Source organism: Melospiza georgiana, chromosome 4 (assembly GCF_028018845.1).
Source record: "Melospiza georgiana isolate bMelGeo1 chromosome 4, bMelGeo1.pri, whole genome shotgun sequence".
In the NCBI taxonomy this organism is placed as follows: Eukaryota; Metazoa; Chordata; class Aves; order Passeriformes; family Passerellidae; genus Melospiza; species Melospiza georgiana.
The window spans coordinates 12539430-12559077 of record NC_080433.1 but is presented as its reverse complement, the minus strand read 5'-3'; the positions used below and the strand labels follow the sequence as shown (position 1 = coordinate 12559077).

Sequence of the window (19648 nt, the reverse complement as noted above, 5' to 3'; positions counted from 1 at the left end):
CTACTCTTTGTTTTCATATATGTAACCTAGTACATCTCAAATTGACTTGATTCTCCAGAAAAAAAAAAAAAATCAAATGTTAGCACCCTTTCCAATTTGAGAAGAGAAACATCCAGAATTTACTGATCTAATTTAACAATATTCCTTGAGCGTCAAGGTCCTCAGAGGGATTTTCAGAAGTGCTCAGCATTATTATATCTCATTAGAATTTTACTCCTCACTTCAAAATTAGTGATGTTAGCTCAGCATGAGAGCTTTAGGAAATCACAGTGCATTGATTTAGATCTCACGGGTGGTGATTGCCCTGTAGTGACATCATGAATGTGAATCAGGGCTGGGTAACACTCTCAGGACTTGCTTCAACCCAGGCACAGCTCCTGCTTTTGGAGTAATGTGCTGGAATTCTTTCTCAGTAGGAAAGAGCTCCAGTAGGAGCCTTTTCCAGAAAGAAACATTTTTTTGAGCAGCTTTTCCCAAATATCCAAGACTAAGTAGAGTTTAGCTCCCTTCCCATACAGGCTGCTCTATCATACGGGGACCATACTAGAATTTGGGTTTTCAATAGGACTGTACTTTGTATTGTCATTTACTTGGATTTAAAAGTGTGTTTAGCGATTCAAAATGTTCTTTAAAAACTAAAATAATTGACTCAGAAGAAAACTCTTTTGTTTTAACTCTTGCCAGGGAAAATGAACACAAAAATCTCCCTGTAGTGCATCATGCTTCCAAAAAGCAGCTCATTCCCTTTACCAGACACTGTGGAGTAGGTGATATGTGAGCAGCAGCACACAAAAACTAAGTTTTGCATTTAGAATAAAAATAAACTGTGTAGGGAATGGAGGTGATTTTACTTTTTTGCCCCTAAATAAAGTGTGTGTACCTAGTGTTTGGGTATGGAGGGATGAGTAAAAGAACTTCAGTCAATCCTTCACATTCACTCTTGACTAGAGTGGAATGCATTTTTTCTCTTTTACCTGAAGTTCTACATTATACTTACTGATGCAGCTGTTTTTCAAAAAACCAGCATGAGGGCAGTGCTGCTTGGCTTGCAAATGTGACAAAAAAGTTTGATATGAACAGACTTTTTTCCCTTGCATTGGCATGTCTGCATTTTTCAGAAGTTCTTTTACCTGTGGGTATGACAACACAGAGAGGCATTTTTCAAGGTCTAAAATGAAAGCAAAAGCCCAGCTGATAGTTTACACTGGCACATAACCCACTGGAAGTTTGTCAAATGCACAAAAATGCTGGTAGCATTTTGCATTTAAAGGGCCAGATATTTTCAGCAGATGGAATCAGGCATTCTCCACTGAAGTCAGTAGGAGTTGTTAATGCATAGAATAGAATTTTGTCCATCTTGAGATTCAGAGTCTGCTTGAGGGGCTCTGCTTCTGTGATTCAGACAGAAGGCTAAAATGAGATAGCTGGGAAAAATCAGGGGAAATAGAGAGAGGAAAGGACAGGATGAAAGGCAGAACAGGAAAGTTCTTATAACACAATGAGAGAACAAGGAGATGGTTATAATTAGAGAGATGCTCAGAGCTGACAGTGGAAAGGAAACCATTTAATTGCAACCAATGGATTTGAGAGGACAAGAAGAAGAGCTCTACCTCCAGAGAAAAGCCAAAATGTAAACCTAAACAGGCACCTAACACCTCCTGAAATCAAAGAAATTGATGCTTTGGAGGACCAGCCAGATCTCTAAAGTTGTTTGAGGTCCAGTCAGAGGGATAAATATCTTTTCAAATTTAGTCCCAAAACTCTCAGCCCTTCAGTGTTGAGGAAATCTGTGCTCCAGAACTGGGCTGCAGCTAATGTTCGTCAAAGTAGAATGACAGAAAAGTCTGGTGAGGCAAATCCTGAATGCCTTGCTAGAACACAGACAAGGAAATTTGCCTTTAATAATGATAGGATGAAGACTGCAGAAAAGCCTCAAGATGTTCTGTTATAAATGCCAGTTTTGCAGAAGTAAGTTTTTGAGACAGGCTGAAGTGAGTCTTGTGATTACACTAGAAAATATGTAGCTGCTTTTACATTATGGCAATATCCTAGCTCCTGTTAGATTGGTACTGCAGCTTCTACAGTTTTCAGTGTAATCCTTTTCCATAAAGAAGGCCAGGATAGTGTGTTTACACCTCTCTAGAGTCTTCAGGTCAGGAAGGATCTTGTGTTTGTCCTGACTGGTACTAAGAATATTTCTGTGAAGTCAGTATGTGTGAATCATTTTGGTGGATGTGGAAGAAGTAAAGCAAGAAGATAAACATGTTCAGAAAAACCTTGATACTTCTTTCAAGCCTATCAGTACTTAAACTTCTTTTAAGTTGGTTTACATTTGAAAGATAGTTGCACTTAAGGAATAACATTTTAAAGAATTCCAGTTAAGAGGGGATTGCCAAAATTCAGTAGAGATTTTTTTCATGGTTGAAGGCATAATCTCTCTTTTCCCATGCTGAATTTCCAAAAGAATTGCAATGCAGTCTGTTCTTGTATTTTTGCCTAGCATTGCGTCATTAATAGCTGGGGTAGTGTCAGCTTTCAAGTGCACATTGTAGAAATGATCCAAGGAGAATAAATTCTGCTTCTGGGACCCTGATTTTACTCCAGTAAAGGAGGGGAAAGAACACAATGCCTCTTGTAACTACATGCAAGACCTACCTTATAAACCAGTGAGGAATAACTGATTCAGAATTCTGGTGAAGGAATTGTGGGAATATGGACACTCGTGGTAATGAGACAGTGAAGATGTCAAAGACTCAGAAAATAATCCAGAGGATCAGATCTTTAGACAAATGTTTCAGCCTCCTGCATACTTTAGCCTTCAGCATTTCATTGTTCTTCATATCCCTTCCCTCTGATAATCATGGGGAATTAATTAATTTCTTGACTCATTTTCCCTCTCCCAAAGGTTTTTCCACCAGAGACAAGAGCTGGCTACATCTCTCAGTTTCACCAAGATGACTAACCATTGTCTCTACTCTCCAGATAAGTCTTTTGAGAAGAGGAAAACGTTACTTCCATAAAATATTTCCTGTTCTCTAAAGCATCTCCTCGGTTAAGGTGGAGAGATGATCCTAAAAGGGAAAGAAATATATTGCAGGATGGAGGTATCCAGAGAATACAGGACATGGAATTTGCAATGTCATGAATTCATTAGTTGCCTTTCAGTACTTAATTCCTCCATGTCTTTGTAGCACTTTGTATAGGAAAGTGAGAATATTGCACAATGGTATGTGGGAATGTGAATTTCCAAGTTAACTGTAATGAAAAACAGTATTGCCAAAAATAATTTAATGCATTGCCCTCCTCTGTGAATTTGCAAGTCTTGTTCTGAATCAGCTACAATATCTCATAAGGGAGGAACATCATCAGCTCTTGTGGGGACTTGGAATGTGAGATTTGACTCCCAGATGCTGGATTCCTGTATCTGATTCCTGGATATCTGAAATTAGATGCATGGGAAGAAAAAAGTTTTGTGTGTCTTCTGTTCTTGATACAACAATTGGTCCTGAGTCTCTGTATGCAGGGAATATTGTTACAAGTGTTATTCATTGCTCTTCTATTGATGCTGTACTGTGCCTTTTTAGGTAATCTCATCAGACAGGTCAATCTGTCAATGCATTTCTGCAATAACTTTTAGCAGATAAAGGTTCTGATTTAGAAATGTATGAGCACATAAGTAACTTTCTTACCAAGGACTGTAAAAGTGATACACATTAAACTTTTTATGAGTGCTTGTAAATTGGCTATTGTATTTGTGGGGTGCCCCGTGGCAGGAAGGAATGATGAATCTGACTCCATGTTCTTAGAAGGCTAATTTATTATTTCATGATACTATATTATGTGAAAGAATATTAAACTAAACTATACTAAAGAATACAGAAAGGATACTTACAGAAGGATAAAAAATAATGAAAACTCATGACTCTTTCCAGAGCCTTGACACAGCTTGACCCTGATTGGCCAAACAGTGAAAACAATTCACATGAAACCAATGAAACAATGACCTGTTGGTAAACAATCTCCAAACACATTTCAAAGCAGCAAAACACAGGAGAAGCAAATCAGATAATTGTTGTTTTTCTTTTTCTCTGAGGCTTCTCAGCTTCCCAGGAGGAGAATCCTGGGCGAAGGAATTTTTCCAGAAAATATGAATGTGACAATTGGCCTCTTTGTTCTCATCCAAACAATGTCATATAGAAACTAAAATACCTTCTGGCAATAAAAAAGCTATGTTTATATTTTGCTGTTAAACACACATCTTTTCTCCAGCGCTGAAGAGTAGTTTTGTTTGTAAAAGTCCCTTTAGAGGCTCTGAATTGTGTCTCTCCACCACTCCAGTAGAAAGAAGGGATGCAGTTCCTTCTGGAGGACCTCTGGAGCCCCACAAGTTCTTAGAGCAAGAATAATCTTTTCAGGAAATAATGTAAAATGTGTTTAATCACACGACATATGACATTTCATTCAAAATTATCTTTTTGTGTTTAGCACTGACCATAAACTTCCACCTGCAACACTGCCAGCCATCCAACTCACCCCCCAATTCACTTTGAAATCATTTCCCATCCAAACTGTAGCTGTTCCTAATGCAGAGGAATAGATGGAAGGGAAGTCCCCTGAGCTCTTGCAAGCAGGATGATTTTTGCCATCATAATCCTCAAGTAAATTGCACAAAGCTGTTAACATTTTCCTAGGTGATTGCATAATGTTATCGCATAAATGTATTTGTCAGATTAATGTATTTCACACAACTTCGCTAGAAAACAATATTTGCAGCATCAATAAATGAAAAGCAATGCACTTCATTATGGGATTTAATTTATAATTTATCACTGATAATTTATATTTATATTAAAATTTGTGGCCCATCAGAGTAGCATTGAAGATGTATAAACTGATATTTGAATGGTAGGCAGGTTAAACAAATTTCTAAACTTTTCCTGTTGACATCACGGTGCTGTGGGGAGGATGACATGATAATCCTCACCCCTTGCCAGTTAAAATCAAATTTCTACTTCATGAACCCGTAGACATCTTTGCAGGAAGTCAGGCTTGCAGGAATCACCAGTTTTGTTGTGGTCAGCAAGTGACTATTTTATAATGGTAAGAAAAAGGCTCTTTGCTCTATGCATTAAAATAAATCAACCAGCCTAATGTCAGTGAATTAATCACTAACATATAAAGAAATCATACTTTACGAGTTAAATCAGCTTTAGTTGATGGCTGAACTCACAGAAGCTTTGCTCTGCTATAACCAGAGGTTACAAAGGTAACCTTCACAATTTACAAAATTACTTGGCAAAGCCCTAATTTTGTTGTGTATACCACTAAAAAATACCTTTGTACATAACATATGAGAAGTAACATTGCTTCAATATTGAAAGATTTTCATACTTATCAGTACCTGCAAGATTGACTGATTTCTCTTTACAAATGTGAGTAGAATTTAGATTTTAAAATAAGGCTCTTCCAAAATAATTTATTTCATTGTAACATTAATAGAAAATTTCTGTTTAGACTGTACTCCTAATTTTGGCAGGCTAAGAATATTTCACCATGAATCTTCAAATTATTTTAGTGTAAGAAGTTGTGCTATGCTTGAACAGAATATGTTTGAGAAGTTTATTGGGAATTTGGTACATTGTTTTGGATTCACAACACATTATATCTCAAATCAGTTTTAATTAGAGTATAGTTGATGTAAGCTGGTTTTGCTATATATTGGTGCCTTTAAATATTTTTGAGATGAATTAGTTATTAAAATTGGCATCCAAGTACAACAGCACAGTGGTGTTTTAAATACTGACTAATGATTTAGGCTGAGTTTCAGCTTTGTGTTTCAGTGCAGACTGAATAAAATATCAGTGTTCAATCAGTGCAGGAGTGGAGTATGTATACACCCAAATTCTGGTCCCAAGCACTCCATTGGCTAAAAGGTTCTTGCTAAAAGGTGCCCTAAATTTTGACTGTCATCAATAAAATTATTCTGAGCATTGTTTTTGGCTTCCAATCCTACTCCGGCCATGCATCAAGACAACAGTAAATCTAACTGCACAGCTCCCATTACTGCATGGAAAATACTGCAGCTGCATGGTATAACACTGACTGAATGTACATTGATGCTGCTGGTTTGAATCTATTTTTAAAAAGTTGGCAGCTGGCTTGATGCTGCATCAGGTGGGCTCTGTCTGTAGGACCTGGAGCCTTGTCACATATTCATGTGACATCAAGGTGATGTGCTTGTGTCCACATCTGGAGCACATCTGTGCTGCAGGGTGACCTGGTGGTCAGATCCCTCACTGATGCAGCAAGTCAAGTCAGCAACCATGACTTGATTTGGCTGAACTGGAGCATCCTCTTGAGTCAACGCTTCTTGAGTCAACCAGTTTAAAGTATCACTGTTGTTATTTATTAACTAAATAGAGTGAAAGGATCTGTGTTGCCATCCCTCAGATCCAACATCCAAATGTCCCACACTCCCATCCCTTCCCCCTTGAGCTCCCTCACCCCAGGGCAGGCCCCAGTGGACACACTGGGGGTGGGTTGGAAAGGGAAAGGAAAGGAAGCCCAATCTGCTGTCCGTGCTCCTGTCCTTTCCTCTGTCCTTTTCTTTTCCCCCGTTCCTTTCCCTTCCCCTATTCCTCTCATTATCCCTGTACAAGCCTCTGCCTGTCCCTGTCCCTGTGCTTATTTCTGTACCTATCCCCGTCCCGATCCCTGTATTTGCCCCTGTCCCTATCCCTATCTCTATCCCTATCCATATCCATCTCTGTATCCCCTGCCCCTATTCTTGTCTCTATCCCTATCCATATCCATCTCTGTATCCCCTGCCCCTATTCTTGTCTCTATCTCTACCCCTATCTCTGTCCCTATCTCTATCCCTCTACCCTATCCCTCTGTGTATCCCCTACCCCTGTTTTTGTCCCTATCCCTATCCCTATCCCTATCCCTATCCCTATCCCTATCCCTATCCCTATCCCTATCCCTATCCCTATCCCTATCCCTATCTACAGACCCTACTCCGTTATCTCTCCCCGCCCCTCCCTCCCCACTTTGTTGTGGCGGCCCCGGTGGCCGCAGGAGCCGTTCCGCGCACGCGCGGGGCCGCGAGACCCCCGCACACCCCCTCCCCCCCCCGCCTCTCCCCCCCACCCCCGCCTCTCCCCCCCACCCCCAGCTCCATCCGGGCACCCGCGCGCGCACGCCGAGGCCGTTTCACAACTTTCTGCCCCCCCCGCGCGGCGGATCCCGGCGCGCGCGCGCGCGCTCTGCCAGGAAATATAGTCCCTGGCCGGCCGTGGCTGCGGGCCCGGCCCCGCCGGAGCGGCCCGAGGGGGCCCCCGGGGGGCGGCGGGGCCAGCGCGGGGCGGGGCGGGGGCCAACGGGGCCAGCGGGGGGGGCCCGCGGGCGGGGGCGGCCGGGGAGGGGCCCCCCCAGATCGGCGGAAAGTGAGTGATGAGTCCGTGTCCCCAGCAAAGAGGCGAACAACTTGCCGTGCACGCCGAGTACTTGTGTCTGCCCGCTGTCCTGCCGCTTTCCCTCACGTATTGTTGTTCTTGGTGCCGCCACTCCTTTTCTTTTTCATTTTTTATTTTACTTTATTTTTTTCCGTCTTTTCTTTTTTTTCTTTCCTTTTTTTTTTTTTTTTTTTTGGTTACTTAAAAAAAATTATTTTCTTCCATTTTCCCGCTAAGGGAGGGGTGGCTGGCTGGCCGGTCTGTTGCAAAAAGCGAGGGAGAAAAAAACAAAAACAAAAAAGCCAAAAAAAAAAAGAAAGAAAGAAAAAGAAAGGCAGGGAAAAAGGCCAAACAAAACCAAACCAAAAACCAAACAAAACAAAACCAAAAAAACCAAACTTCACTCGGATCTGAAAGTGGCAGGAAAGTGCCTGGCAAGTTGCAGGGATGGAGCTACACAGCTTGCGGGAGGCGTTAAAAGTGGAAATCCCATGTCAGCAGGTAACAGAATGCAATGCTGAGGCACCGGCCGAGCCGTGCCGAGCCGTGCCGTGCCGTGCCGTGCCGGGCCGGGCCGGGCCGGGCCGTGCCGGGCTCGGGCTCGCAGCACCGAGCGGGGTTGCATGTTCGGAGCGAGCCTCGGTGCCGCAGCGGCCCGGGGAGGGGGCGCGGGGGGCGCGGCGGGGAGGGACCCCCGGCTCCCCGCCGCAATGGCGAGCACTCCCACAAAGTACTTTGGCGGCTTCTTTGGCTGAGTTTTTTGTGTGTGTGGGTGCCGTGGAGACGCGGAGTCGACGCTGCAGTCGTGTGAGTGTGCGTGAGTGTGAGAGAGAGTGCGTGTGTGCGTGTGTGTGTGTGTTGGAGAGATTAGGACGAGACTTGAATATTTATGAGCTTTGCTTGAAACTGACTCGCAGTGTTTACTTGCCTCTTTGTTCCTTACCCCCCTCCCTCCCCCGTCCACACACATACATACATTTAAAAAAATCCATTAAACTTGAAACAGTTTCTAATTCCTCCTTTTTTGCGGGGCGATTTTTTTTTTAAATAGAAACTAGTTGCACAGATGAAGCAAGATCCACAGGTAAATGCAGATCCTTTTTTTTTTTTTTCTCTCTTCTTCAGTATTTTATCCCTGCCGTAATAAGCGCAGTTGTGCTGGGACAGCAGGATGAGAAACTTTATCAGTAAGAGATCTCATTTTGTAGTCTGCACTGAGCTTTCTTGCTAAGGAGGGTGTTTTGTGTGTGCATGCTTCTGTACGGCTTCGGTGGAATGGTTTTTGCCTTTGAACAATTTCTAGCTCGCAAGTTTATTCATCACGGGGTTAGTTTGCACTTTGCCTTTAATATGCGTCTTGTTGCCGTTTTTGCAGAACGGGGATCTTAAGAAACAAATCCATGAAAGGCAATCAAGAATAGCAGCTCTTAATGAGAAACAAGTAAGGAACAGATCGATTCAGTTGTGCTTGGTTTTTCTTCTTGTTTTTATGATGCACTATCTAAACATCCGAAAAGTGTCTGCGTTAGCTGAAAAATACTGGCGGCAGGGGATATAACATCCATTTTCTTTTGCATAGAGTCAGAAAATGCATGTTTTGATAATGAGGTCGGATTCTCTGATGTCTTGCTGGGGGAAAGAATTATTTCAGTACTAGCAGCAAAAAAGATAAGCAGTAGTTAAAACGTAAGAAAAAAAAAAGAGGCGTCCATTTTGAGTTGGTCGACATGTTTTAGGAATATGGAAAATTCTCCTGTCTTGGGCTACTTTGTGCACTTCTGTGTAATGTGCAGAGCAAGAGTTGGGAAGGAGGAGGCTGGAGCCCCGTTTGGAGCCATTTCTGGGTTTAATTACAAAACTGATTTTTATTGATCACTTTATTTCTTTTCTTTTCTTCTCTTTTTTTTTTTTAATTTTTTTTTTATTTCCCCTCCCCACTTGCCTTTCTCTTCCCTTGGTCTGATCTGACGTGTTGCCTTTTGATTCGAGTTCACTTAGGCACTTTCACTTTTTTCCTACCCCTTCCAAAAAAATACGAATAAAACCAGATTAACCCGCTTCAGCAGCCAGGGAGAGGGGGGAGGAAAAAAAAAACCAAAAACGGAGGAGAGAAACAAAACAACCCGGGAACCTTCCCCGCTGCCTCCTCCCCTTCCCGCCCTTGCCAAAGTTTCTGTTTTTGTGCCGGTGACCCCTGGGCCGAGCGGGGCCCGCAAGGAAAGTTCAGCGGCGGGGGCTCCGGGGGGCTCAGCACCGCGGACAGCGCCGCCGCCCTCACGGCTTCCCGGCCCTTCTCCCGGCACTTCCCGGCGGGAAAGGCGCTTGGGAAAGGCACTTGGGAAAGCAGCGGGAGAGCTGCCGGCCCGAGCCTCCCCGCTGTCCAACTTTGCGGGTGGCCTTTGGGCTGCTGGGCTCCCCGCTCCGTGCCGGCCCAGCGCGGCCTCCGCCTTCAGCACCGCGCCCGGGGACAGCGCCCACAGCCGCCCTCAGCCGCCCCTGCCTCCCCCCTGCCTCCCTCACACCCTCCCGGCGAGAGGCGACACGTGTGCTGCTCCTCCGTCCCTCTTTTTTGTTTGTTTTTATTTGTTTGGTTTTCTTTCCTTCCTTTTTTTTTTTTTTTTTTTTTTTTTTATTGTGTTTTGTTTTGCTTTGCCGGAGTTGTGCTTAAAGTTGCCAAGTGCCTGCGTGCGGCGTGCCTGCGGGCCACGGCTGCACGCCACCCCTTTTTCTCCCAGGTTTATTGTAATGAGAATTGGTCAGCACTCTCAGTTTGGTAGTGGAAGCTTCCATTTTGTGAGGAAGGGGTGTTGGTTGCTCCTAACATGGAGAAAAGTCTGCGGAGTTTGCCGGTGGGGGATGGGGCCCCATTCATGCTGAACATTACCATTTTGATTGCTTTGATGCCGTTTTTGGAGGGGGGAGGGGAGAGAATGCCCTACTCAGCAGAGCACAAAGATGTTTAATCACTGTATAGAATCAAACCAGATAGTTTCTTTTAAAAAGCAAATCTGACACTACATGATATGTAGGGGCTGTTAGTCCTTGTTGTGCAGTGTAAAACAGCAAATTGTTGACTCTAATACTCCTATATTTGGTAGAACCTTATTTTTTGTTGTTTTTGTTTTTGTTTTTTTTTTTTTTTTTTTTTTTAATAAGGTAAAACCCTTTCCTGCATCTTTATGTACTCTTTCTTAAATATCAAAATAGTTTTACTGTTCTAAGTGGGTGTTTGGAACATAGATTTGATCATTTCCCCCTATATTGCAGCAACTGTTTCAAGGCTGTTTAAATTTTTATGATCGTGGTAAATGAGAAGCTATTTATTATATGTCATGTTGGAATTTAGATAAGGCAGAGAGACACATTTGAAAATTCAGTTTGAACATTCTGATTCAGCTTGGGGAAAATGGTTTTTGCTACGCTTGCACAGCATATTTATGTATTATCCAAACTAACTAGTAAAAATATCTTGTATATTTATGACTTGCTATTCTCATAATCTTGTAAATAAATCTATAGACAATGAAATAATTAAACACAAAAAACCTAAATTCTTTAAACAGCAAATTTGGCCTAGCAGGAAACGTCCTATTTTTAGGCAAAACTCTGGATTTCTTTTGCTGTTTTCAACATGCTGCGCAACAAGAGCTCATAATTAAGAGTCTGGCTGGTGCTGTGGTGTCCTCATGCTCCAGGCTGCCACCTCCAGAGGTCTGCACTGAAATCCTGCTCAGGTCACAAGTGAAATGAGTTTGGAGGTCTTAGCTCGTGACCAGGTCACAAACCCATCGAGTAACTTTGCAGACTTGCTATAATTATTAGCTGCTCCTTAGGAGTGGCTTGTAAATGAGCTCTATGTCCTTGAGGGTGTAGAGAAGGAGCAGTGAGACCCCTGAGACCACAGATGGGCTCAGGGTGGGGCTCTTTGGTGGTTTCATGCCCTCACTTTCATGGAAACACAAGTGTAAATTTAAAGAGGCAGTTCAAGCAGGGAGGTTATTTTTACATATATATTTACACTCTTTCCTCCTTTATCCCACCAAAGATTTGTTTAGGCACAACTAATTCATAATTCAATAATGAATACCTTTGATTTTGTGTACACTGAATACAAAAGACCCTAAAATTGCCTTTCAATTTAACTGCACATGTTAATGATGAAACAGTAAAACAAACAAACAAAAACCCCCATCTACACCTGTTAGGAACATAGCAGGAGTAAGTGGTATCTCCCAGTGCCCCCATTCATCACTTTCCATTGTAGATGGCTACAGTGGCATTTGTGGCAATGTGTACTTTTCTTGAAACTTACAAATGAAGACAAGAAAGAACTGAATGGCAAACTCAACTTTTGAGGGAAATTTACAAAGTGGACTTGTATATGCAGCTGGATTTAAAGTTGCATCCCAATCAAGGATCCCTGGTTAGTCATTGATGTTTCCTTTATTTAGAATAGTTTTAATATTTTTCAGTATGTGCAAATAAGTACTTAGAGCCATCATTTTCATTACTGGAAGGCAATAGTTTCAATCAGTTGCTAATTTGGCATCCAACTCAGAAAGACAGCTTAGACTTCTGTCACAAGTACATCCCTCAGATGCTGTGGTTTTGATTAATTGTCATCACATTTGAGGATGGGTTACCTCTTCTTTAACAAGATATGATGTGTGAAACTCCATTAGTTAGTCCAGTGGTTTTACACCTTCAGTCTCCAGCACAGGCAGAGCAGCAGTAACATTTGTATCTAAATTGTCAAGCAACAAGCATTTATATGGAAATAAAAGAGCCATCATAAGAGCCAGCACTGGCCTTAATAGCACACCAGAGTTGCTCTGCTGCATGTGTTTCTTGCTCTTTATGTCCTTAAAGAGTTGTTAAGGGTCTTTTAATTCTAGAAACTTGTCTCTTATTAATTAATAGATCAGGATAAAAAATAAGCAAATCTTTAACCTCCATTGGAAGTTCTTTTTTTCTTGTTCCTCCTTACTGACATAAGTGTTAGGTGGCAAGCCATGTCTTGAACTTGTGTGGCTCACTATATTTTTGACCATGATGAACTCTGAATTCAGACACCCTGTCCTGTAGCACAGTAATAAAAATATGCCTTCCTGAAAGACATTATGCCATTCACTTGTGTGCTGCCTCATTTCTTTACCATAATTTACTGTCTATGCAGAAAATAAGCATCAGTTTCAGACAGACTTTCCCAGCCTGTGTTACTGCTGGTTATTTGGGGTTTTTTTTGGGTAGTACACCTGAAATGAAATCACTGACTGTATTTTGCCTGTGGTGACCACCAGCAAAACCTGCTTGTGGAAAGTGTTAGACTTCTTAAATTGAAGTAGAGTTCTTGTGCAAGTTGTTGGAGATGGTTTAGCTCCAGATGTCTCATTGTGCTGATACTGTCTCTGTTTTGGGGAAGAGGAGGAAGTGGATTTTGGGTTTGTTGAAGTTCGTGCTGCAAATGGCAGCATTGTTTACACGAGGTAAAGAGTAAATTATTGATATTGCCAGAGCTCAGTATTTCTTATGGCTGGGTTCTTTCAAGATTATTAAGGTAAAATAAGGGTTATAAACTTCAGTGAAAACTCAGGTAAAATCTGAAAGGCATTTCCAGATTGAGTTGGACCTGATGTCAAACCCTGACCCAAGGCATGCATGGCCCTCCCTGTTGCTGTGGCAAGAATTGCATCCATGTCTGGCTCTGGGTGTCAGGGCAGGCAGGTGATGGGCTCCCAGGTGGAGCATTAAACTTTCCTATCACTGCACTGAGTCTGTAAACACACAGACAACAGGCATTAAATATGAACTTGACTTTGCCATTCTTCTGTATAATGAGGTCCTGCTGACTTTTGCAGAATAAAATGAACAATTGCAGAATAAAATGAACTTGCTGGATCAGAGTAAAGATTCTGGATTGTAATTCAGAGAGCTCCAGCTCCCAGAAAGCTCCAGTTCTTTTTCTTTTTTTCCAAAATCAGGTGGCAATGTATTGTTTGTTTTGCCATCTATAGAAAGAGGAGGGAAAACTAGGGAAGGATTTACCTTCAGCTTCTTGGAGGAGAAACTTAGGAATATAGTTTGCATAATGACAATCCTGGCAGTCTGTTTGTGCTTTCAGTAACAGCATACTGAGATTCCCATGTCATTTTGGAGAAAAAGGGTAATAAAAGACATTTTCATGAAGGAATGGAAATATGGCTTTCAGCCTGCCATCAGGTTGCCCTTAAAAACATTCATGGAATTCACACATCTGTAACAATAATTTCTACTGGAGGAGTTAGAACCCCATTTTGTTTGGTAGCTGCACTGGCATGGGAAATGCTATTTCATTCCAGCATTTTTCTTTGACTGCACACTTTTCTCTACTTGTACAGTGTATCACTTGGCAGGGCTAACTGCTGAAAAGAGAATGTTACATTCATTCTAACCATTTTAAAGAGTTCACTTTGATATTTTACCCACTTAAAACACCTGCTGTCAGAACAGTACAATTGATTTCAATTAACTTTGAATTTCTTCAATAAGATGACTCTTATAATAACTCCAGTAATCCCATGATGCCTCATTAGAGGAGCTGGCTATGATGATTATCCCTGTGATTTAGCAATTTTTTCCCTACAATGCTTTTGTCTATTTAGAAGAAGGAATTATGCCAACAATGCCTTCTTATTTCATTTCTGGTTTTACACTAAAGACATTTGCTACCTGTTACACACTAAAATATCTAATTTATGCTTGCAGCAAACAGGTATTTGTTCAGATGTGCACAATACTTTAGTAGGGAGACTCTTTCAAAGTAACTTTAGTTCTTTGTAGGAACTCTGCCTCTTGGAGTTAGAATTTGTTTTAATTTTTGAGCAGACACTTGGGTAGCTGTGAAGTGGTGCTTCTAGAGGAGTCTTTGTCAGGAGCTCTGGTTTGATGGAACCAAATCTCCACTGCTCATGCTGTGTGTGGCTCATGCAGAGCAGAGTCATGGCAGATGTTTGAACCAGTTCCTCTTGTCTCAGGATCTGGTGCACAGACTCCTTGGATCTGTGGAAGAAAAGGGGAATGTCTGCTTTCCTTGGCATGATGCTAGAATGGTGGTTTTAAATAACATTTCCAATGGGATACTGCACCAATCCAAACACTTCTGCTATGCTCAAATAGAGAAAATCCCTTTTCATCTCATTGCAGATTTGATTGTCAAGTTGAAAGCATGAAGGCATATAAATGTTCATACAAAGTTACTTTTAACTTTTCCTTCTATGCCTTTCTCTTTGTGATCAAGGATATTATGTGCAGTATTTTTGTACTTGGTTATAAAATGATGCTGCCTCCTCCTCCCCTCCACCCCCAAAACAAAATCTGAAGCACCAACAACATTTTTAGGCAATAAAGGATAGAAATTTGCAAATCAATAAGACAAGGCCATGGTAAATGGTGTTTGTGAGGCCATAGTGCCAAGGATGGAAACTGGTATATGCAGAGGAGTTGGAGGTAAGGAAAGTATGAAAATAGGCTGCAAGTTTAATATAAGAACAAAGAAGAGCCAAAAAGAATCAGAATTGGACTAATTGAAATGAAAATTTGTCATTCTGCCATTAAAGTGGACAGTTATTTCGGTGTAATAGACTCATATTTGGTCTATCCAATCCTCATCACACTCTTCTCTTATATGTCTGTATATACATATATTTTATATAATTTTTGGTTTTTTTAACTTAGGCTGGTACTACTTTTTTATTTGGAATTGTTCTTGAGTTAAAATCTACTTCATGAAAAATGTTTTCTCCCCCACTGCTCTCTTTTTTGATTCAGCTGCTTATTGTTATGCAGTAGCAATTTCCAGAGTGTCATATGAAATTGCTGATGTGGCTTAGTTCCTGCTCCAACCTGCAACTGCCAATAGTAAGGCTCTATTGAAATCTAATATGTACCACAGGGCTTTTTGCACATGTACAGGCAGACCCTTCTGCTTAATAGACAGAGAACTAGGAAATAGGAGCATGTGTCTTCCTTTTTTAACCCATGGAGAACTTAAATATGTGTCCAAGTTTAAATTATAAAACAATCCTTTGAGTGAATTAAAGTAAACCAGGGTATTGACCATAAGTGCAGCTGCAGTAAAATCAAAACAATAAGTACTTGAGAGCTCTGTAGATATGATGGGTGGTGTTAATTTAGGCTTTTGAGAGGCAATCTTATTTTCAGAGCTGTAATTCTGTTTTAAGAGCCTGGGTATTGAAGCTCTGGCCAGAGCAGTGTGTTCATCTCAAGGTTGGTCTGATTGCTTGTGTTTAATTGAGAGAAGCATATCATTGGCCTTGAAACAGAAGTTAAGTCTATATTGCATATAAGTTATTTTTGTTTCCACATTAATTTAGCTTGATCCTGTTGGTACTTTGTGATGTAGCTTCTGTATTATCTGGGGAGAAGGAGTGGGATTGCCTTTCTGTGCAACTCAGCTATTGATGACAAATCTTATAAGGTTACAGAAAGTGAAATTGTATATTACATTTCAAATAATTGAGTCAAGTGAGAATCATTGATACTTTTGACATGCAGCAGAGATTAACCTACATTTTCCATAATGATCTGTTTTTCTAAAGTGCTTGAAATCAGCTAAGATTGCCTAAAGATTTATTGGTGAGTCAAAGCTTTTCTAAGAATGACGAAGAGAGAAGCTTCCATTCTCAGAAATGTACAGAGTGTCTCTGTGTATAAATTTGCTTCTGTGTCTGTGTGTGTGTGGGTGTGTGTGGTTGGGTGTGAGCATAAGGTCTTTCTCTTTGATATCATTCAGGCAGAAAGCCAATATGCGCATGTAAATGAGCCTGAAAATGTAATTAAAAATATATATACGTACTGGGGACTGCAGCACAGAATTTAGTGTGAGATGCAGGTTATAAAGTGACAAGTAACATTTCCTATATAATCACTGATACTGACTCTCATCTGGGATTTATGCATCTTGTGTGTTATTAAGTGCCAAACAGATAAATGCTGAAATTATTTCTTTAGCATTGTTTCACCACAATGACTGAAAGCAAAGTACATCTTGCCCATTCTCTTCCCTTCAACCAAAACAAAAGCCTGAGTACCCCTACCATCCAAGTGTTACTAGGAGGACTAAAAGTATTTTAGTATATAAGGTCAGATAAAGACCTATCTGATAGCATATCTTTCTTGGCAGTAAAATATTACAAAACAGATTTACTTGTGAATATATTAGATCAAGGAAATTCTCTAAATCATTAACACACATCTAGGAATTTGTGTACAGATGGAAAAAGAGAAAGATTGCCAGGGGAAAGGCATGAACAATTTTGTCCTTTATGTCAGGGTAGATAACAAAGGCTTGCATATAAAAGCCTGTATGAGAGGCACCTCATAAACTCCAAACTTTAGGCAAGAAGCCAGTTTTCTTTGCTTGAAAGTATTTTCTGAAAGTTAGGTCAGAGTGCTGGGTGCAGAAGCTAATGTTTCTGCTCTCCTGCTTAGGGATAAACTACTTAAAAAAGCATTTATTTTGCATTTAAAAATACAGGTGGAGTCCAGATGCATTTCTATCAACAGCTCTGCAGCCCATAAATATGTACAACCTAAACCAGTGCCTTATTTACATTATTTTATTAACATTCTTTGCTGAGTGGGCTTGAATGGAACACAATCTCTCATATAGAGGATCTAATTATAAACACAAGGGACAGAACCAAATAAGCAGTCTTTAAAGGGAAAAGAGTCTGGCAGCTTTGTTTAAAGTGTCCTTTAATGAACTTCTTTAGCAGCTTGTATCTTAGCAACACGTTTTATTACATACCAGTGCGGGAGAAGCAGTTTGCAGATGGAGTTGCACACAGTAATTTATTTCCCCCCTTTCCCCCCTTTTTTTTCTCCTCTGTGGTGACTCAACTGGAATCTGCAGAGTAGCTTTTCTAACACCAATAGCTCACTGGAAATCCCTGATTGGTTCATTTGTATCTGTTCTGTTTTGTTGGTTGATGAAAAAGGCATTTATTATGGTAAATGCATACTGATTTTGCGTGCTCTTAGAAATTCAGATATGACTGTTTTGAATAGGCATGGATTTAAATGGAAAACAACCCCAGCTTTTTCCAGAGCACTTTTATCCATGGATGTGTTGCATTCAGCGCTTGTCCTTGGTTGCACACGCCAACGAGTTTCTACATTTGGAGGTTATTTACTCCCCATGTAAGATGGAATTGTTTTAATTTCTCATCTTTCACCCCTTCAAAACTAATTGGAATATAGGAGTGACAGAAGTATTTGCAATCATTTTTTTTTTTTTTTGTCTTCTTTGACAAAACCTGGCACTTAAACTGCAAATACATTTTTTAAAAGCTGCTGTTTCAGAAACCAATTGAAATTCTGCACTACTGTCCCTCCTTCAAATGACCTACAGGGCTGATCTTTGTTGAAAGAAATACTTTTTGTTCTCTCCTCTACTAATTCCAGACTAAGTTCTCCTCATATGTTTTGAGTGAAAAAGTGGGTAGCTTTTTTCAATAGGATCATTTGAGGAATGTGGTATTACTGAAGATGAGTATGAGCAATGCAATCCAGATTTCATTTCTTTCTTATAAATTAAAGGGGAAAAATGCCTTTAATGAGCAAACTAAATACTATTCAGCTAAATTTACATTTTCTGCTGGCTAGGCAGGTGTAAGTCCAGAAATATATTTCCCTGGAGTTCACTGGAGTTACCCAAAGTTTGCACTGGTGTGATAAAAATCCGGATATTACCAAAGGGAGCAAAGCAGGTAGGAGGGGAGAGGGCAGATGAAGGCAGTCCAGAGTGTTGGGAGAACCCACAGAGGATGGAGATTGTTGGCTTAAAGATGCTGCTCTTGGGGATGGCTTCATTAAACTTCAGTTAAGAGCTAATATATTAGGGGTTGATATGAAAAAGACAAAACCTATCCATTACATAAAGTCCATTGATATTTGCAAGTAGACTGGAGAAGGCTTTTGAAAGAGATGGAATTGTTTCTCTGCTTAACAGTAGTGAAATATAAATGCATTTCCATTAACTGGCCAACTGTTATATTTCTTGAGTGCTTAGTTCAAAAAACCCAGTTTCCTTTCACTCCAAAATATGGATGGATGGATGGATGGATGGATGGATGGATGGATGGATGGATGGATGGATGGATGGATGGATGGAAGGATCTCTCCAGTTTTCAGGTTTCAGTATGTCAGGTGACAGCCTGCCTCTTGTCCCTTTTGGATCTGCAATATCTCAGCCTTAGCAGCAGCATGAAGGAGTGCTTTGAACTTTAAAAGCAGTAAGAGAGGTGAGCAGTGGAGAGGTAAAGGATGTTATAGTCCCACTCCCCTTAAACCATGATGATACTGGTTTTAAAACAGAAGCATATCCTCAGCCAAAGGTGATTTAGTTGCCATCTGATTAACTTACTTTTTCTTTCACAATTCAGCCCCCTGTTAATTAACTTAATTTGGATTGAAAAAACTCTAATCTGGGGGAATGCACTAGAATCTTGCACATGATGGTAGTCCGAACTGTCAAACAAGCTAAATCATGAAATTTGCAATATTGCTGGACAAAGGCTTGTATCTTTTTTTGTAGCTGTAGATCCCTACAAAAAGGGACCTGGAACAATTCATGTCCTGTCATGAGAAATAGTATTTATGCCAGGTACAGCATTTAAAGACAATGTCTTTGGTTAATATTTTAATGTGATAGAGCTGGGAATGCTTAAGTGAAGTGTTAAAACAAGAGTCTTAATACATGACAAAATTTCCTTCAGAAATGTTGCAGTAAGAAAGAACAAAATGAAGAACTTCATTATTTTCTGAAACATTTAGGGAGGAATAGGAACCTGTGTGTCAGATTGGCTAAATAAACCAGCAAGACCAGTGTTTCATTTTTCCTTCAATAAAGGAAAAAAAAAAACCAATTTTTTCCAGAAGCACAAACATTTCCAGAAACTTCTTTAACCCTCTGAGTGCTAGTGCTATATCTCATTACCGAAGTACTTTTAGTAAAGGAAGCTTAAAGGAACTTCCATCCCCAGATGAAGCAAAGACTCATTTATAAACAATGAGAGCAGGAACAATAGAATGCTGAGTGCATTCTGCATGAATAATATAACTGAGGATTGTGAGAAGCCTGTGATTTCTGTGTGCCAAACTCAGTTTGGGAGTGCAGCATTCTGCTGATTTTT

General features: G+C 40.7%; 1 protein-coding gene across 4 annotated transcripts in view; it reads left to right on the top strand.

The window, feature by feature from the left end:
- Window positions 1-7821: 7821 nt before the first annotated feature.
- Window positions 7822-19648, top strand: part of PHF21B (PHD finger protein 21B) — a 134110-nt gene continuing 122283 nt past the window's right edge. Inside the window, exons 1-3 of one of the 4 annotated variants that reach the window (XM_058023437.1) lie at window positions 7822-7955; window positions 8506-8538; window positions 8830-8895. In XM_058023437.1, coding sequence (XP_057879420.1) covers window positions 7902-7955; window positions 8506-8538; window positions 8830-8895 — 153 coding nt within the window. In that variant the 5' untranslated portion in view covers window positions 7822-7901. Of the gene's footprint in view, window positions 7956-8322; window positions 8539-8829; window positions 8896-19648 lie in introns of those variants that run through there. The other 3 variants (XM_058023434.1, XM_058023435.1, XM_058023436.1) reach the window with 3 other exon arrangements.